General features: G+C 46.8%; 4 protein-coding genes across 5 annotated transcripts; 1 reads left to right on the top strand and 3 right to left on the bottom strand.

Annotated features, from left to right (window-relative positions):
• Positions 1 to 624: 624 nt before the first annotated feature.
• LOC6530131 (endoplasmic reticulum metallopeptidase 1) lies at positions 625 to 3,925 on the bottom strand. Its single transcript, XM_002091041.3, has 12 exons — positions 3,863 to 3,925; positions 3,326 to 3,803; positions 3,097 to 3,271; positions 2,956 to 3,040; positions 2,770 to 2,890; positions 2,550 to 2,704; positions 2,100 to 2,486; positions 1,861 to 2,041; positions 1,616 to 1,800; positions 1,417 to 1,560; positions 878 to 1,360; positions 625 to 827 (listed from the first exon to the last, which is right to left on the bottom strand). Exons 1-12 carry the CDS (start codon positions 3,881 to 3,883, stop codon positions 660 to 662), a joined length of 2,583 nt encoding a protein of 860 aa, XP_002091077.2. The 5' UTR covers positions 3,884 to 3,925; the 3' UTR covers positions 625 to 659.
• Positions 3,926 to 4,263: 338 nt separating this feature from the next.
• LOC6530132 (endoplasmic reticulum metallopeptidase 1) lies at positions 4,264 to 7,782 on the bottom strand. Its single transcript, XM_002091042.4, has 11 exons — positions 7,679 to 7,782; positions 7,108 to 7,624; positions 6,879 to 7,053; positions 6,741 to 6,825; positions 6,499 to 6,619; positions 6,286 to 6,440; positions 5,846 to 6,229; positions 5,607 to 5,787; positions 5,364 to 5,548; positions 5,153 to 5,296; positions 4,264 to 5,098 (listed from the first exon to the last, which is right to left on the bottom strand). Exons 1-11 carry the CDS (start codon positions 7,697 to 7,699, stop codon positions 4,430 to 4,432), a joined length of 2,637 nt encoding a protein of 878 aa, XP_002091078.1. The 5' UTR covers positions 7,700 to 7,782; the 3' UTR covers positions 4,264 to 4,429.
• A 292-nt stretch (positions 7,783 to 8,074) lies between these two features.
• Positions 8,075 to 11,505, bottom strand: LOC6530133 (endoplasmic reticulum metallopeptidase 1). Of its 2 annotated transcripts, XM_002091043.3 has the most exons (12): positions 11,408 to 11,505; positions 10,843 to 11,353; positions 10,612 to 10,786; positions 10,478 to 10,562; positions 10,305 to 10,425; positions 10,095 to 10,249; positions 9,661 to 10,044; positions 9,418 to 9,598; positions 9,180 to 9,364; positions 8,984 to 9,127; positions 8,430 to 8,930; positions 8,075 to 8,366 (listed from the first exon to the last, which is right to left on the bottom strand). In XM_002091043.3, exons 1-12 carry the CDS (start codon positions 11,432 to 11,434, stop codon positions 8,199 to 8,201), a joined length of 2,637 nt encoding a protein of 878 aa, XP_002091079.2. In that variant the 5' UTR covers positions 11,435 to 11,505; the 3' UTR covers positions 8,075 to 8,198. The 2 variants fall into 2 exon arrangements, with proteins under 2 accessions (XP_002091079.2, XP_039228140.1); XM_039372206.1 differs by lacking the exons at positions 8,075 to 8,366; positions 8,430 to 8,930 and having other exon boundaries at positions 9,039 to 9,130.
• Positions 11,506 to 12,080: 575 nt separating this feature from the next.
• Positions 12,081 to 15,377, top strand: LOC6530134. The gene is made up of 5 exons (XM_002091044.3): positions 12,081 to 13,178; positions 13,234 to 13,944; positions 14,127 to 14,521; positions 14,592 to 14,826; positions 14,894 to 15,377. The coding sequence occupies exons 1-5, from the start codon at positions 12,192 to 12,194 to the stop codon at positions 15,185 to 15,187; spliced, it is 2,622 nt and encodes an 873-aa protein (XP_002091080.1). The 5' UTR covers positions 12,081 to 12,191; the 3' UTR covers positions 15,188 to 15,377.
• The last annotated feature ends 1 nt before the right edge of the window (position 15,378 follows it).

The raw sequence follows: 15,378 nt of genomic DNA on the forward strand, positions 1-15,378 counted from the left end.
ATTTTATAGTCTTCCTGGAGTCAAAGTCTTCTGCAATCTTCATAAAGCGATTTAGTTTTATACCGCGGCATCTGAAAAGTGCTCCCTAGAGATGTGCATCGAGAATATAGGTCCGTAATAATATTAATACCTATAACTTTGCTTTACATCATAGCAAAACTTTACCACATAGAGCTTATCTATAGTAACGAAATTGAAAGCTTTCCAATCAGCAAATCAAGGATAGTTTTTATGGTTCAATGGTAGAATCTCAACCTAATTTTGCCCTTCAAGCATTTTCCAATGATAGCAATATACAAATTTTTATAGCAACTGAAGACTCGTGAATTTAAAAGTTATTGCTATATAGGGATAGTAAAATAACACAATCAATTTTGCATTAATTTTATAAGTCCTAAATCAAAAACGATAAAAGAACGTATCAAGATTAGATATACAATCAGTAAAAGTTTTAGCCGTCCTACCAATAAAAAGCACGTATTTTTGGAAAGGTTATGGATAAAGAAATATACTTAATTCGTAAAAAGCTTTAGAAATGTCTAGAGCCTTGAGACATATTCCACCTACACCTACTTACAGTTTAATGGACAACTGAAAATTAAGATTTAATAATCAATACGCTGGAAATGTACACTTTATTAAAATTTGATTGAAATTTTCTAAAATATATATCCTTTAAAAAGCGAGGGCCATTCCATTGCGTGAACGAAGTCAGGTAACTCGGCCAAAAATTCCCGAGCCTGTGCATCCCTTTCAAATTCGTAGCTGACAAAATGCCCAACAACTCCTAGTTCGATGATAGGACCACTAAGATCACCATCGGAATTCTGTGAAAATAGAGGTTTTAGAAATATTCACTTCGGAAATGATAACGCACCGTCAATTCAATAAAGAACTTCAGAGGACTGTCGTCTATTCCATACGAAATATACACAAAGTAAGGTGGTTGGTACGTATCCTCTAATAACTTTCGCTCGAAGGACCAATCCGTGACCCTAGCAACTCCCACTGGCTGGATGAACACGTTCATTTGGGGCGGTCCAGTGAGCTCCAACTCAAGTCGAGTGGTGTTGCCGTCCGGCAGTACCGATTTCTCCAATAGCTGCAAGGTTATGTCACCGGGTATGTCCACAGCTCGGGGCAGCCAACCAGCCCTTCTTCGTCCCCCACAAGAGTTGAAGCAAGGAGCGCCACACATGATGTACTTATCGCAATCGGGCTCCATTGAAGTTAGTCCAGTCAGGTTGACATGGGAGTCCTCTAGCGGAGTTAGACCACGTCGATCCTGGTATACGAAGTAATATCCAGAATCACTGTGCGTCTCGGCGCCTTCGTAGTCGTAAAATATGCGTTTGGTTTGCTTGAAAATAAAAGGTTATCTTAATATCATTATGAGGCTTTTAGAAAACATGTTACCATGAAATTGACTCGCATGACATTGGTCTTAGCCCGATAAGGAAATCCCACCTCCGAAACAGCAATCATGCAAAAAATAAAGGACACCACTCCCAAGCCAAGGAGAATGAGCTTTGGCCAGCGGAACACATTGATGAATTGAGCCTAGAGTTGCATTGTTAAAAGAAAAATGTGCCTCACTTACAGCAACAACACTTACTACAAATCCCATTGCAAAGTACGTGCAAATGCCACACAAGACAGCTATAATCAGATCCGGATTTGAGCTTATTCCGTTTCTTCCAGTGATCGGAAAAAATACCACGAGCAACATGTAAAACAGATAGGAAAAGTAGCAAAATGGGATCACCTGAAGAGATACCACAGTAATGGACCAATAGTAGCCTAAAGTGTATTTAACAAGTTAAAACCAGTTTTTTGACTAATCATTACCATATCTCTTACCGCGGTCATGCAATGTACTTATCAGATTTATCAACACGGCACCTCCATAAAAGATCAATGATATGAGGCACAAATATTGGGAACGAGTACCCAATGCCGTCAAAATAAGAATTAGCAAGGCCAAAACCACGAACTCCGCGTGCAAACTCATTTGGATGAGATATGGGTGGCTCAGTTTATCCTAAAATTGATCGAATAAGCTATGGCATGCATATCAGATGTCCCACAAATTGTGTTACGCTGGGCAGCAGGGTGAAGTAGAGGGTCAACGGGAGTACTAGACCGATGATTGCGGGACACACGTAGAGGCCAAAAACCAACCAGTTGCTAGTGAAGTAGGTCAGAGATCGGGCCCCAGCATCGAATAGAACGGCCATCAGAAGAGGGAGGCAAATGCACAACAAAAGTCCCACCAAGTGCAGTACCAGGATTATAAGGAACCGGATCGAAATCTGGGCAAGCGACATCTTCTCCGACTGGCGGGACATCCTCCAGAGGGAGCACCCAACCAAAACCAGACTTAGCACTCCAATCACGGAGTTCAGTATAATACCAGTGGACTCCGTGTAGTACACAAAAAACAGTCCGAGGAAGTCAAAGAAAACGGCATGGCTGTCATCAGTGTTCTGAAAATGATTTGGTGATTGGTTAAAATGATTTTTATGAAATAAGTATATACCAATTGTTACCTCTGGCTCGCTCAATTCACTGGCATTCGCGAAAGCCCTCGCAAGTGCAAGAATGTTGTTCCCAGTGTTCTGTATGGAGCGTCCTGGAATTACTTTGAAGGTGTCGAATGCAGTGTGGTATACATATCCGTTGTTAGCCTGCGCGATGTCCAAGCCTGTTAGTTTTAACATTACTATTAGTACGTCATTTATAGTTTAGTTTATTGCAGTAGAAGCCTACCAGGCACGCTTCCGAAGTCCCGAAAAATTCGGAAATCCGTGTCAGATGGTATAATTCCAGCCTGCCACGTTTCTTCGGCTAGTGTAGTGGCAAAAGGATGTCTCGCATGCTCCCTGTAGTACTATATATTCAATAGATGCTTGGTATTAGGAATTATAATAAGTTTATGTGCTACTATGACATTACCTTCATCAGCCAAGGAGTATTGGGTCCACTCTGGAATAAGAGATCACGCCCACCACTGCCGCCGGACTCAAGGTTTATAAGGGCTCTTGAAGAATTATTTATAACTACATTGATTGGAAATTACGCCAAAATTTGACTTACCGACAATTCGGGGCCCATTTGTGTTGCGTAATAAAGCCGTGGGCTCCCTGAAGGGCGTTTTCCTCGGCGCCGTTGAACAGAAAGATAATTCCGTGTTGAAATGGTGTTTCGGATGTGGCCATTTGTCGTAAGACCTCCAACATCACCACAACCATGGTGCCATCATCGCCAGACCCTAGTTACACGGAACATAGTGTCTCTATATGGAACTTGCACTGCTCATACTCACCTGGGCTCCCTGGCTTTGAGTCGAAATGGCTGTTGATCAGCAAGTAAGAGTCACTTTGCGACTCCTTTGTACTCAACTTAACGATGACGTTCTGGATGCCTTGGTACATGTTCCACATACCGGCGATCAAAAATCCACCGGAGGGCAACTGGACGTCCACCTCCAGATCATAGAGATCGCTGCGCAACTCCATTTTAATCTTTTCCACTTCGCCCAAGAGAAACTCAACCGTTTCCACCTCATTCGCTCGACTGCCCACAACTTTGGGTCCAATTCGCTCATAGTCATGCAGCTGCTGTTCCGCCCTTCCCGCCACGAACTCTCCTCGCCTAGAGGGTTCATCTGCGATGGTCACCCTTTCCGGAAGTCTGTTGTACAGTGGGATCACGATGGCAAAGAAGAGGGCCAGCCAGAGGAGCAGAAAGGAAGGGGCATAGTACCAAGACAATCTTCGCCTGCCTTGGGTGTCTTTCTCCGGCTCATAAGGAAAGCCACTTAACTTAAAAGTATCCTGTTCCTAAGTTCACTCATACTCACTTTATCAATCTCCTCTCTCATGATAATATCTTGGGTAAGTCGAACTGCTTTGATTGCAATATCATGAGCAACTAAACGTTTGGTCTGCAAAGGCAATGCATTAAAGTCTCCCAAGATATATGGGCTATAAAGATAAAATTGTGAAAAATTACCTTATCAGCCAATATTTTCCGACCTTAACATTTTTATGTTTTTTTTTATCAGCACACGCGGAGTAATGGATAAGGATTTATTATGAAGTGGTCAATGGTTAATGATTAATACATGTGGCCAAAAAAAATTAAAGCTTACATTTTTTCTGCAATTAATAGGTAATGAACCTATTAAAGCTTCAGTAGAGTAACCGCTAACCCATGTTATACCACAAATTCCCTGCCCCATTAATATAAACCCATTTGTTGTAAGTTTATGGAGCTTTTATGCAATCACTTCTCGAACCCTTCAATATACCATAACATAAGATCTTAACCGAAATATTTAACAATTTGTAACTAATGGAACCCTTTGGAAGGTGATGGATGGAGTATATTGTACAATTGTAGGTGGAATCCTATTGCTATGTAATACCTAAAAAATATATCGCTTAAATATAGATGGCCATTCCATGACGTGGACAAAGTCGGGGAAGGCGGCCACAAAATCTTTAGCCTCTGCATCCCTCTCGTACTCGAAGCTGACCCAGTGTCCCACAGCTGCGAGTTCCAAAGTGGGAGTATCAAAACTACCATCAGGTTTCTCCATATCGATGAAGAACTTTAAAGAGGTGTTATCAGTGCCATAGGAATGGAAGATCTGGTACGGCGGCTGGAACTCCTCCGGTTCGTCTAGCATTTTCCTCACAAATGACCAGTCATCCACCTTGGCGGATCCCACCGGCTGGATGAACAAATTCATGTGGGCCGGTCCGGCCAACTCGAATTGGTAACGAGCGACTGTTCCAGACTCCAACACCGTATATCCCAGAAAGTCCAGGGTAAGTTCGCCGGGTAAGATCACCTCCGATTCACGAGGCAACCATCCATCCCACTGGCGCCACTTGCACCAGCTGTAGTAGAAGCATGGAATGCCGCACATCACGTAATCATCACAGCTATTGGCTACCGGTTCCAGTCCGGTCAGGTTAAGTGCAGAGTCCTGGAGTGGGTCGAATGCCCTCCTATCCTGGTAGTTGAAGTAGTAACCGGAATCACTGCGACTCACGGAACCATCGTGCTCATAGAAGATGCGGCGAGTGTGCTTTAACCAGTGGTCCATTAGAAATTGAGCAATCATTATGATATGGTAACTTACCAAGCAGTTGGCTCGCATTACATTCGTCTTGGCTCGGTAGGGGAATCCCACATCTGAGACAGCTATCATGCAAAAGATAAAGGTCGTTACTCCCAATCCGAGAAGTATGAGCTTTGGCCAGCGGAACATGTTAATTAGCTGAGCCTGTAGGATTGAAGTTATAAATCGAGGTGAAACAATCCAAAACCCAAATATCTTAGGCAAAACCAACCGCATATCCTAGAGCAAAGAAGACGCAAACACCGCACAGTAGGCCAACGATAAGGTCTGGATTTGTACTGTAGCCATTCCTTCCCAGCACCGGAATGAAGATCACGAGAAACATGTAGAACAAGTAGCAGAAGTACGAAAACGGTAGCACTTGCAGAAACACCACAATCGGGGCCCAATAGTAGCCTGGAATATAAATCAGTGTCACAAGACCACTCAGAGTAATCGCTATACTATAACTTACCACGATCGTGCAGCGTGCTTACTAGGTTAATCAGGAGAGCCCCTGCGTAGAAGATCATCGAAATAAGGCACAGGTACTGCGATCGGAGGCCCATGGCGGTCAAGATGATTGCCAACAGAGCCTGGACTACCAGGTGAGCGTGCAAACTGAGCTGCAGCTGGTAAGCGTGGCTTAGTCTTTCCTGTAAATTAAAAATAGGTCAGCTCAGGTATGATGGATATTAAAAGAAGAATACTTACATTGGGCAGCAGGGTGAAGTAGAGGGTCAACGGGAGTACTAGACCGATGATTGCGGGACACACGTAGAGGCCAAACAGCAACCAGGTGCTAGTGAAGTAGGTCAGAGATCGATCTCCAGCATCGAATAGAACCGCCATCAGAAGAGGGAGGCAGATGCACAGCAGAAAGCCCACCACGTGCAGTCCCAATATACTGAGGAACCAAATCGAAATTTGAGGAAGAGACGCCTTCTCCGACTGGCGGGACATCCTCCAGAGGGAGCACCCAACCAAAATCAGACTTAGCACTCCAATTACACAGTTCAGGACAATGCCAGTGGTCTCTGTGTAGTACACGAAGAAGAGTCCGAGGAAGTCAAAGAACACTGCGTGGTTGTCATCACTCTGCAAAATCCTTATTTTAGATTAAAATTCGTGTGCTAATATAGGCATAGACTCACCTCTGTGTTATACAACTCACTGGCATTGCTGTAAGCACGCACCAGAGCAAGGACATTGTTTCCGGAGTTCTGGATGGATCGACCAGGTACGTTCTCATAGGTGTCAAAGGCTGTGTGGTAAACGTATCCGTTCTCAACCTGGGCAATGTCCAGACCTTTGGAATGCCAAGTGGTTATCAATTCCCATACAGAATGAGTGACTCAACTACTCACCAGCTATGTTACCATAATCCCGGAAAATTCGAAAGTCTGAGTCAGAGGGTAAAACCCCACTCTGAAAGATCTCCTCCGCCATTGTGGTCGCGAACGGGTGCTTTGCGTGCTGCCTATAGTACTATAAAGTATACGGTTTAGTATATATCAGCTATCAACCATATCAACCATAAATTCGGCCATAAAGTGTATAGGGTAAGTCTGCCATAAGCTGCTTTTTCCTAAGAAATAATAATACTCACCTTCATTAGCCAAGGATTATTCGGACCGCTCTGGAATAATAGGTCACGTCCTCCGCTTCCGCCCACTTCGAGGTTGATAAAGGCCCTAAAGTAAATTATCGTTGCAGAAAGATAAAAAATGCCGCATTCTCGACTTACTTGCACTTTTCCGCCCACTTGTGTTGCGTAATAAACCCGTGGGAAGCCTGAAGAGGATTTTCCTCGGCTCCGTTGAATAGGAAGACAATAGGATGCTCGAATGGGATCGGCGATATCGCCATTTGGCGGAGGACCTCCATCATGACCACAACCATTGTGCCATCATCACCGGAACCTAGGGACCTCGATCAGGACATGGTACTTAAATTTAAAACAGGAGGGAACTCACCTGGGCTTCCTGGCTTTGAGTCGAAATGGCTGTTGAGCAAAAGGTAGGACTCGCTCTGGGAGCTCTTCGAACTCAGTTTGACGATCACATTGTGAATGCCCTGGTACATGTTAACCATGTCGTTGAAGACGTATCCACCCGTTGGTGACTGGACGTCCACTTCGAGGTCGTAGAGGTCACTACGCATCTCTGCACGGATATTTTCTGCTTCGTTTACGAGAAACTCCACCGTGGTTACCTCGTTCGCATAGCTGCCAGTTACTTTGGGTCCAATGCGGTCGTATGTGTACAGATATTGCTGTGCCCGTTCTGCGACGAATTCGCCTGGCCTGTGTGACTCCTCGGATATGGTCACCCTGTCCGGAAGTTTGTAGTAGAGCGGGATCACAATGGCGTAGAAGAGCGCCAGCCAGAGGAGCAGGAAGGAGGGGGCATAGTACCAGGACAATCGCTTCCTGCGGGCGTTTACTTTCGGCACCGAAAGGAACTCGACCAGTTCGGTGTCGATGGGATTCTCCTGATAAGTACGCTGTAAATCCCATCTCCCACATTCACTTAAATCAAAACTTACTTTATCAGTCTTTTCCTCCATGGTAAGATTGCCGGGTAGTGGGAGCCAAGTCAAACCCTTCTAATGCCCATTCAACGCATAACTGAACGTCTGCACCCCGAGCATATCGACTCGAAGCCTTCCGTTGTACTAGAGACCATAAAGATAAAGCCGTGTGCCGCTTGATACCCCGGTACCCTGATACCCAGGGGAATGTTTTGTCTTAAGGCGCACCAAGGCGGCTGGGACTGAAGTGAACCATTGCCATTGCCATCGCCATGGTATCTAAATTGGACGGGTTTACGACTTTATATAAATATACATAAGTGGCGATTCCGACGCACGCGAGGGGCAGCTGCAAATTAAAGCTTATTCATTCACCGATGTCTGGCAGATTAAGGTGACGATTGATGGGAGTTCAGAGATTAATATTATATTTATTTTTCTAACAGCCGCCGGCTTATCAAGTGCACTATCAAAGCACTTGGGATTACCGAATCTATAATGGATGCAAAACGAAATGAGCTCCAGGAAGTGTATCCTAGAAGATATAACGCATAAACAGAGATGGCCATTCCATAGTGTAAACAAAGTCCGGCAGATCAGCTATGAACCCAAGGGTAGTTTCATCCCTCTCGAAATCCTGGCTTACGTAATGTCCAACAACGCCCAGCTCGAAAATCGGTCCATCCAATTGTCCATCGGATTTCTGAAAGGTAGAAATTTTGTAACATTTCGTATAATCTTTAAATTATTCCAGGCTACAGCTTACAGCGAAGTCGATGTGGAATTTGAAAGAGGAGCTATCCACGCCGTATGAGAAGTATATCTGATAGGGTGGTGAGTACTTTTCTGGCTTGTCCAGCATTGTCCGTATAAAGGACCAATTCTCCACAGCCACTCCATCCAGCGGTCGTATATACAGGCCCATGTGCGGTGGACCAGCCAGCTCAAACTCGAATCTCGCAGAATTTCCCGATTGCGAGAGTGTTTTATTAAGAAGTTTCAGTTCCAGGTTTCCGGGCACAGCCACCTGCTCATCGCGAGGCAGCCAGGCAGCACTGGAGATCCCCCTGCACCAGCTGCTCCAAAAGCAAGGTATTCCACACATTACGTACTTATCGCAATACGCATCCACTGGTGTTAGTCCGGTCAGGTTAACGGCGTAATCTTTGAGTGGACGGAGAGCTCGTCTGTCCTGGTAGTCAAAGTAGTACCCCGAATCGTTGACGCTAAGGCTACCATCGTATTCGTAAAACATTCGACGTGTTTGCTTTGATTGATTTAAGTGTAATAATCCATTTATAACAAACTATATAAACTTACCAGAAAGTTTACGCGCATCACACTGGTCTTGGGACGATAGGGGAAACCAACGTCCGATACGGAAATCATGCTAAATATGAAGGTCACCACGCCAAGGCCAATCAGTAAAAAGGTAGACCAACGGAACATGTTAATCAGGGGAACCTACTAAGCACGATAAACGATCTGATACGAGTAAGTTCCAGCTTAATATTACCACAAAGCCCAGGGCGAAGAAAGTTCCCACGGCACAGATCAGCGCAATAAGCATGTCGGGATTAGCGGAGTCGCGATTCCGGCCCATCGCCGGAAAAAATATCACGAGAAATATGTAGAAAAGGTAGCAGAAGTACACGTATTGAAGCAGCTGGACTATCTGCACGGTTAATACCCAGTAGTATCCTGTAGGATGCATATTAGGTTTAGGTACATGGTACAAGACATGTTCTACTTACCGCGATCATGCAATGTTGTCAATAGATTAATGAGTAGGGAGACGACATAAAGGAGCAAGGAAATCATGCACATATAAGGAATCCGCAAACCAATGGCAGTCAAAACAATTGACAGAAGAGACAGCACCACGCAATGGGCATGTAAGCCGACGTATATCTGGTACGGGTAGCCAATTTTATCCTGAAGTAAATGTAAGGTTAGAATCTTAATGTTACTCATAAGACATACGAAACTGCACTCACATTTGAGCAGAATGAGTGGTAAAGTGAGGAGGGTAGCACCAGACCAATGATCGCCGGACATATGTAAAGACCAATCACCAACCAGTTGTTACTATAGTAAGTCATTGTTCGATCGCTGACGTCGTATAAGACTGACATTAATAAGGGCAAGCCAATGCACAGAAGACAGCCCGCAAGGTGCAGTGCAAAATGACTGGCAAACAGAATCGAAATCCTTCCTGCTGAAACCTCTGACACGCAGGACATCCTACACAGCGAACAGCCAACGAGAAGAACTCCTATGGCGGCAAAGCAATAGTTTAAGATTGTGCCAGTGCTTTCCGTGTAGGTCACAAAGAAGAGTCCCAGGAAGTCAAAAAAAACAGCATGTCCTGCACTATGCTCCTGTAATCGTTACAAATTATTTCGTGATATGTTTCTTGAAATATACTCACCTCAGTGTTATATAGTTCACTGGCATTGGACAGAGCTCGAGCGAGGGATAGAATGTTTTCTCCTGTGCTCTGAACCGAACGTCCTGGAACAACGTTGAAGCTATCGAATGCCGTATGATAAACGTATCCGTTGCTAAACTGCGCTATATCAAGTCCTTTAAATTTACTGAATTAAGATACGAGTTTCTTAGGAGATGCCAAATGGCTTACCGGGAATGTTTCCGTAATCTCGAAATATTCGGAAATCTGTATCAGAGGGCAGTATTCCGAACTGAAAGATCTCTTCCGCCAATGTAGAGGCAAACGGATGCTTTGAGTGCTCTTTGTAATACTAAAGTAGACAACATATCAATGTAAGCTATAGGTTGATATCTCATACTTACCTTCACTAGCCAGGGATTATTTGGACCACTCTGGAACAGGATATCTCGACCACCATTACCACCAACTTCCAAATTGATAACTGCCCTTTGGGTAATAGTTTAGACAACACTTTGAACTGGGATCTTAAACTTACTTGCAGTTCGGTGCCCACTTATGCTGGGTGATAAAGCCGTGGGATGCCTGCAGGGGATTCTCCTCGGCGCCATTGAACAAAAAGACTATTGGATGCACAAACGTGCTCCCGGAAATGGACATTTGTCGAAGAACCTCCAACATGACTACAACCATTGTGCCATCATCTCCAGCACCTGCAAATTGCTACTAGTAGACTATATGTGCTGCAAATTCATTTAAGCCAACCCACCGGGACTTCCTGGCTTCGTGTCGAAGTGACTGTTGATTAGCAGATAGGATGTGCTATTTGAACTCGCAGTACTCAGCTTTACAACCACATTCTGAATGCCCTGGTAAATGCTGGTCATGGTGCCCACAACATAGGAACCCGTTGGTTGCTGGACGTCCACCTCCAAATCGAAGAGGTCTCCGCTCATTTCGCCCCGAATCTTTTCCACCTCGTTTAAGAGAAATGCAACCGTAGTCACCTCATTTGCTGTGCTCCCGACCACTTTGGGTCCGATACGATCCAGTTCGTAGAGTATCTTCTGCGCTCTCTCGGCCACGAATTGGCCCGGCTTAAGTGGCTCGTCGGCCATTGTGATTCGGTGTGGAAGCCGGTAGAAAAGCGGAAGTACGATGGCGTAGAATAGCACAACCCAGAGGAGCAGAAAGGAGGGGGCATAGTACCAGGGCAGCCTTCTCTTCAGCTCCTTTTCCTTCGACAAGACATGGTACAGAACGGTGTCCGAAAAGCTTTCCTTAATAGTTTTATGATAAACGTAAATTGAAAATGTTTATTTATATGTACTTGCTTTATCGTCGTCGACCTGCAGTCCCATTTTTCCAGCTTGATTCCGCGGAATGAGAACTGTGTCGATGCCCAGCAGTCTCGCTACTGAATGTTTGTAGTACGATTGCTACGGGTCGACACTCGATCGGCACTCTTAACTTTTTAAAGATAGCCCACAGTAATAGAAAACCAAGAACAAAATGAAAAAGCAATCATTCTATTGTTTAGATTAGTGATAATTAAAAGTTTCCTCGGTGGTCAGATTGGATCAACACCAAATATAATCACACAATCTACACACGCGACTCAGCTCAAGAGTTCGATTAATGAGTTTGTATGGTAACAGGGAAAATTCCATAACTCAAATCATTGCGTTTAAATATAAGACTTAAATATAGACTTTTAGAGCCACCAGAGGAGGTGCTGGCCAAGCCAGTTAAATTGACCGAGGTGTTCTCCAATGGGTAATAGAGACGACGGTCCTGGAAGTCGAACAAACAACAACGTTATTGGCGAAATTGAAAAACAACTACAACTCGACTCTATGCGCCTACAAAGCGCAAACAAAAAAATTCTTCAAAATATGTCAAAACAGTAAATGAGCCTTAATTTTTTGAAATAAAATTTAAATTCTGTATGCCGTTTTACAGCACTGATTAAAGTTTACTGAATGACCAGGGCTGCAACGCCCTGCCAATCGATAGCGCCTCGCCTTATCGATCCTTCTAGCGGCAAGATATCGAGAATTTTCGAAATTATTTTCGGTTTGACGCTTGTTATTTTATTCGCGAACGGATCGGAACCGAATGGCTACGCTACGGAACCACAATTCGGCGGGCGGTGGGGGGAACCACAGCAACCACAACGGCCAGGACTCGCCACAGGCGCCCCAGGACGCGGTCGCCACGCTGGCCATCGGCTATGTGCGGGAGTTCAGGATGCGCGTGGCCACCTTTCAGACGCAGCGGTCCGAGGAGTCGCTGGTCTACGTGCAGCGCAGCGTGGCGTTGCTGAGCACCAAGGTGCAGCCGGCGCACTTCGCCCCCACGCCGGGCAACCTAGAGCTGGCCCGCTTCTACGTGGATCTGCACGCGCTGATGGGCGCCCTGGAGAACGAGGGTGCCGAGGACGACGTGCTGTGGGCCTGCGTCGGGCTGGTGCAGTGCTGCAGCCGGAATTTGGAGGCCCGTCAGGCGATCGTCGAGAAGTTCTGCTTCGTGCCGCTGCTGGGAGTGCTCATAAGGCGGACCAAACGAACGGAACGGGTGCACCGGCTGCTGGTGCTCCTGCAGGACCTCACATACGGCATACACATCGCCTGGGAAGAGCCCTACCTGGCAGCGCTGATCGAGCACCTGGTGGGGATCGTGCTGAGTACGGATGATGGCTCCAGCAGCGCGAGTGGTGGCTCCATTCGCGACGACGACGACTCACAGGCGCTGCTCGCCCTCTCCGTGCTGGTGAACCTCTGCTACAAGAACTTCGCCGTGCTGTTCCTCTTCCTGCGAAGCGTCAATATATCCGCCTTTTGCAGCCGCATACAAAACTACGGCCTGCTGGCCTACAAAATGCTCATCATCCTCTCGGAGGATGTCTACGCCTTCGAACAGTCCGAGCTGTGCACATTCCTGCGCATGTCGTTCGCCGGCATCGAGGACTGCCTGAAGCACTGGAACGTGGCCCAGCTGCGGCACATCGTTGACTTCCTCTTGGACTCGCAGTGCCACGCCGGCCTGCATCGGGCGATGCTGTCCCATGGCTACTTCTGCACGGATGTGGAGAAGCTGCTGAACGTGAGTTGCGCTAGATATTCTGCTTATAGCACTTCTTACAGTTTCCTCCTCTCAGCAAATCGACGCACGCAGCGGCATGGACGACTCGCAGGAGGAGACGCGCAAGCACCAACAGATTTCCCTGGGCCTGGTCTTCCGCCTCGTCAGCTACATTCTGCTGCTGTCCGAGGACGCCAACAGCTGCATCAGCCTGGACGCCATCACGCCGCGACTGTATGAGATGGTCGGCGACTGGCTGGGCTCCGATCAGTGCGGCGTGGCGGCCATTGAGCTGCTCTGCACCCTGTTGCGCCTGGGCAAACGGGAAGCGGTGGCCCAAATGATATCCCGTGATCCCTCCCACCTGGTCAGTTTGGTGGCCAGCGCCGAGCGACCGGACACAAAGCCCGGCCAAGTGTTGGCTACTCTGCGTCTGCTGATCGCCCTGCTCCAGGAGACGAAGACCGAGAAACTTGTGCTGTCAAAGGTGTCCGAGTCGTACTTCGATAAGATCCTGGCGGCACCGCTCGCCCTCGTCCCGCAGTTCCTCAGTACACAGAGCCTTGCGCAGTCCGAAGTGGAAAAAGCTTGCTTTTGCCTGCTGCTCCTCGTCAATGTCGCCGGCATCGCCAAGAAGGCCTATCTGGACAAGTGCTGCACGCTGCTCGAGCAGCCGCAGCTGCAGTACTGCTTGGCCCGCGGTATGGTCAGCAGAAGCGAAGCGTTGGTGGGTGCCGTTCTACAAATTGCGCAGTTCGAGCACTTTCCCAAGGCAGCTGTAGCTAAGGTATGCGGTCTGGAACTGGCATTTTTTGTTCTAGTCTCTACAACCTTTTGATATTTTTTGAATGACAGCTTGTTGTCTACGTACGGCTGGCTGCATAGCCTTGAAGCCAACGTAGATTTGTAAACATCTACATATAATGCAACATACATATAATGCATTATCACCTCTTACTCCTTTTAAAGCATGTGGCTGCAATCACCTCTAGTCCCAGTGGAGCGATGGCGGGCGCTTCAGCTGCCTGCAGCGACCAGGTCGAGCAGTGGCGCAACCTAAGCTCGATTCTCAAGGGCCATCGCACCTTCACCGACAAAGATATGGCCCAGCGGGTCAACGCACTTCTGGACAGTATCGGAGGTATTGTGCGCCGCAACGAATTGGCATCGGCACCCGTCTCGCAGGTGATCGAGCTGTACAACCATCGCATCGACAGCCTGAACGGCGCCGTGGTGAGCCTGCAGCAGCGCCTGGATCAGGCTGGCCAGCAGCTGGTTAGTGGCACCCAACTGGCACACGTGCAGAGCGCTGAGCTCGAACGCTTCCAGTCTACCAACTTCGAGCTGCTCATCAGCCAAGAACGGTATGTGCAGTTAAATCCCGATCTTCTACTTGGATTACGTACTTTAGTTACATTATGTTCACATTCTTAGGCTGCAGACTCAGTGCAAAGATCTCAAACAGCAGACGGTCGAACTGAAGAGCAACATGACCAACCTGCTTAAGCAGATGTCCGAGAACTCCGTCCATTTGCAGGCCAGCGAACGCCGATTACTCGTGAAAAAGTCCGAGATTGCCGAACTGCAAAAGGACTGCGAGGAGCTGCGAACGAACCTGAGTGCCAAGACCGAGGAGCTCACCAAACTGGAGGCTCACAACAAGGAAAACGTAAGAACCGTAGTATAAGATTGCCAGTATTAGTATTGACCCATGCCTTTTGGCACTTTCATTGCAGACCTCTCGGATCGATAAACTCAAGAAGTCCATGGTGGCCTACGAGCAGGACATGACGGAGAAGCTGCGCACCATCGGGGAGCGGGATCGGGAGTTGGCCAAGACGCACAAGGCTTTGGAGGAGCAGCGGGAGGCGTGCAAGAAGTCCGAGGACCTGATTTCCGTGCTGGAGACGCAGCTGCAGGAGCGCAAGGATCAGATCGAGAACCTCGAGATGGAACAAAAGGAGACGGAGGACTTGCGGAAGACGATAATGAGTCTCATGGAGAGCAAAAAGCCGAAACGGAAGGCCTGAGACTCAACTGCAACTCATTTTTAATTTAGTTTAGACTAGCATCTAATGAACTTCACAGCCGGCATCAAAACGTTATTTTATCATATTTATATACATTTATTGCGTCTTGCACTGTTTAATGCAAAACATTGTTGCCGTGCAAGGTTCCATTCCAATTCCAATTCAAACAAAAATACAAATATTTGAATAAG

This window comes from Drosophila yakuba, chromosome 2R, assembly GCF_016746365.2.
Source record: "Drosophila yakuba strain Tai18E2 chromosome 2R, Prin_Dyak_Tai18E2_2.1, whole genome shotgun sequence".
NCBI lineage: Eukaryota > Metazoa > Arthropoda > Insecta > Diptera > Drosophilidae > Drosophila > Drosophila yakuba.

What these genes read in the sequence shown, in the direction of transcription:
- LOC6530131 (XM_002091041.3), bottom strand. Translation starts at nt 3,883, where the DNA reads ATGAGAGAGGAGATTGATAAA. An exon ending in ATACTCCTTGGCTGATGAAG is followed by an intron (nt 2,891 to 2,955) that starts GTAATGTCATAG and finishes TTGAATATATAG; the next exon opens with TACTACAGGGAGCATGCGAG. An exon ending in ACTTTGCAATGGGATTTGTA is followed by an intron (nt 1,561 to 1,615) that starts GTAAGTGTTGTT and finishes ATGCAACTCTAG; the next exon opens with GCTCAATTCATCAATGTGTT.
- LOC6530132 (XM_002091042.4), bottom strand. Translation starts at nt 7,699, where the DNA reads ATGGAGGAAAAGACTGATAAA. An exon ending in CTCAAAGCCAGGAAGCCCAG is followed by an intron (nt 7,054 to 7,107) that starts GTGAGTTCCCTC and finishes CGAGGTCCCTAG; the next exon opens with GTTCCGGTGATGATGGCACA. An exon ending in GTGAGTTGTATAACACAGAG is followed by an intron (nt 6,230 to 6,285) that starts GTGAGTCTATGC and finishes AGGATTTTGCAG; the next exon opens with AGTGATGACAACCACGCAGT.
- LOC6530133 (XM_002091043.3), bottom strand. Translation starts at nt 11,434, where the DNA reads ATGGGACTGCAGGTCGACGACGATAAA. An exon ending in ACCACTCATTCTGCTCAAAT is followed by an intron (nt 9,599 to 9,660) that starts GTGAGTGCAGTT and finishes CATTTACTTCAG; the next exon opens with GATAAAATTGGCTACCCGTA. An exon ending in AATTCCACATCGACTTCGCT is followed by an intron (nt 8,367 to 8,429) that starts GTAAGCTGTAGC and finishes TCTACCTTTCAG; the next exon opens with AAATCCGATGGACAATTGGA.
- LOC6530134 (XM_002091044.3), top strand. Translation starts at nt 12,192, where the DNA reads ATGGCTACGCTACGGAACCACAATTCGGCGGGCGGTGGGGGGAACCAC. An exon ending in ATGTGGAGAAGCTGCTGAAC is followed by an intron (nt 13,179 to 13,233) that starts GTGAGTTGCGCT and finishes TCCTCCTCTCAG; the next exon opens with CAAATCGACGCACGCAGCGG. An exon ending in CTGCTCATCAGCCAAGAACG is followed by an intron (nt 14,522 to 14,591) that starts GTATGTGCAGTT and finishes TCACATTCTTAG; the next exon opens with GCTGCAGACTCAGTGCAAAG.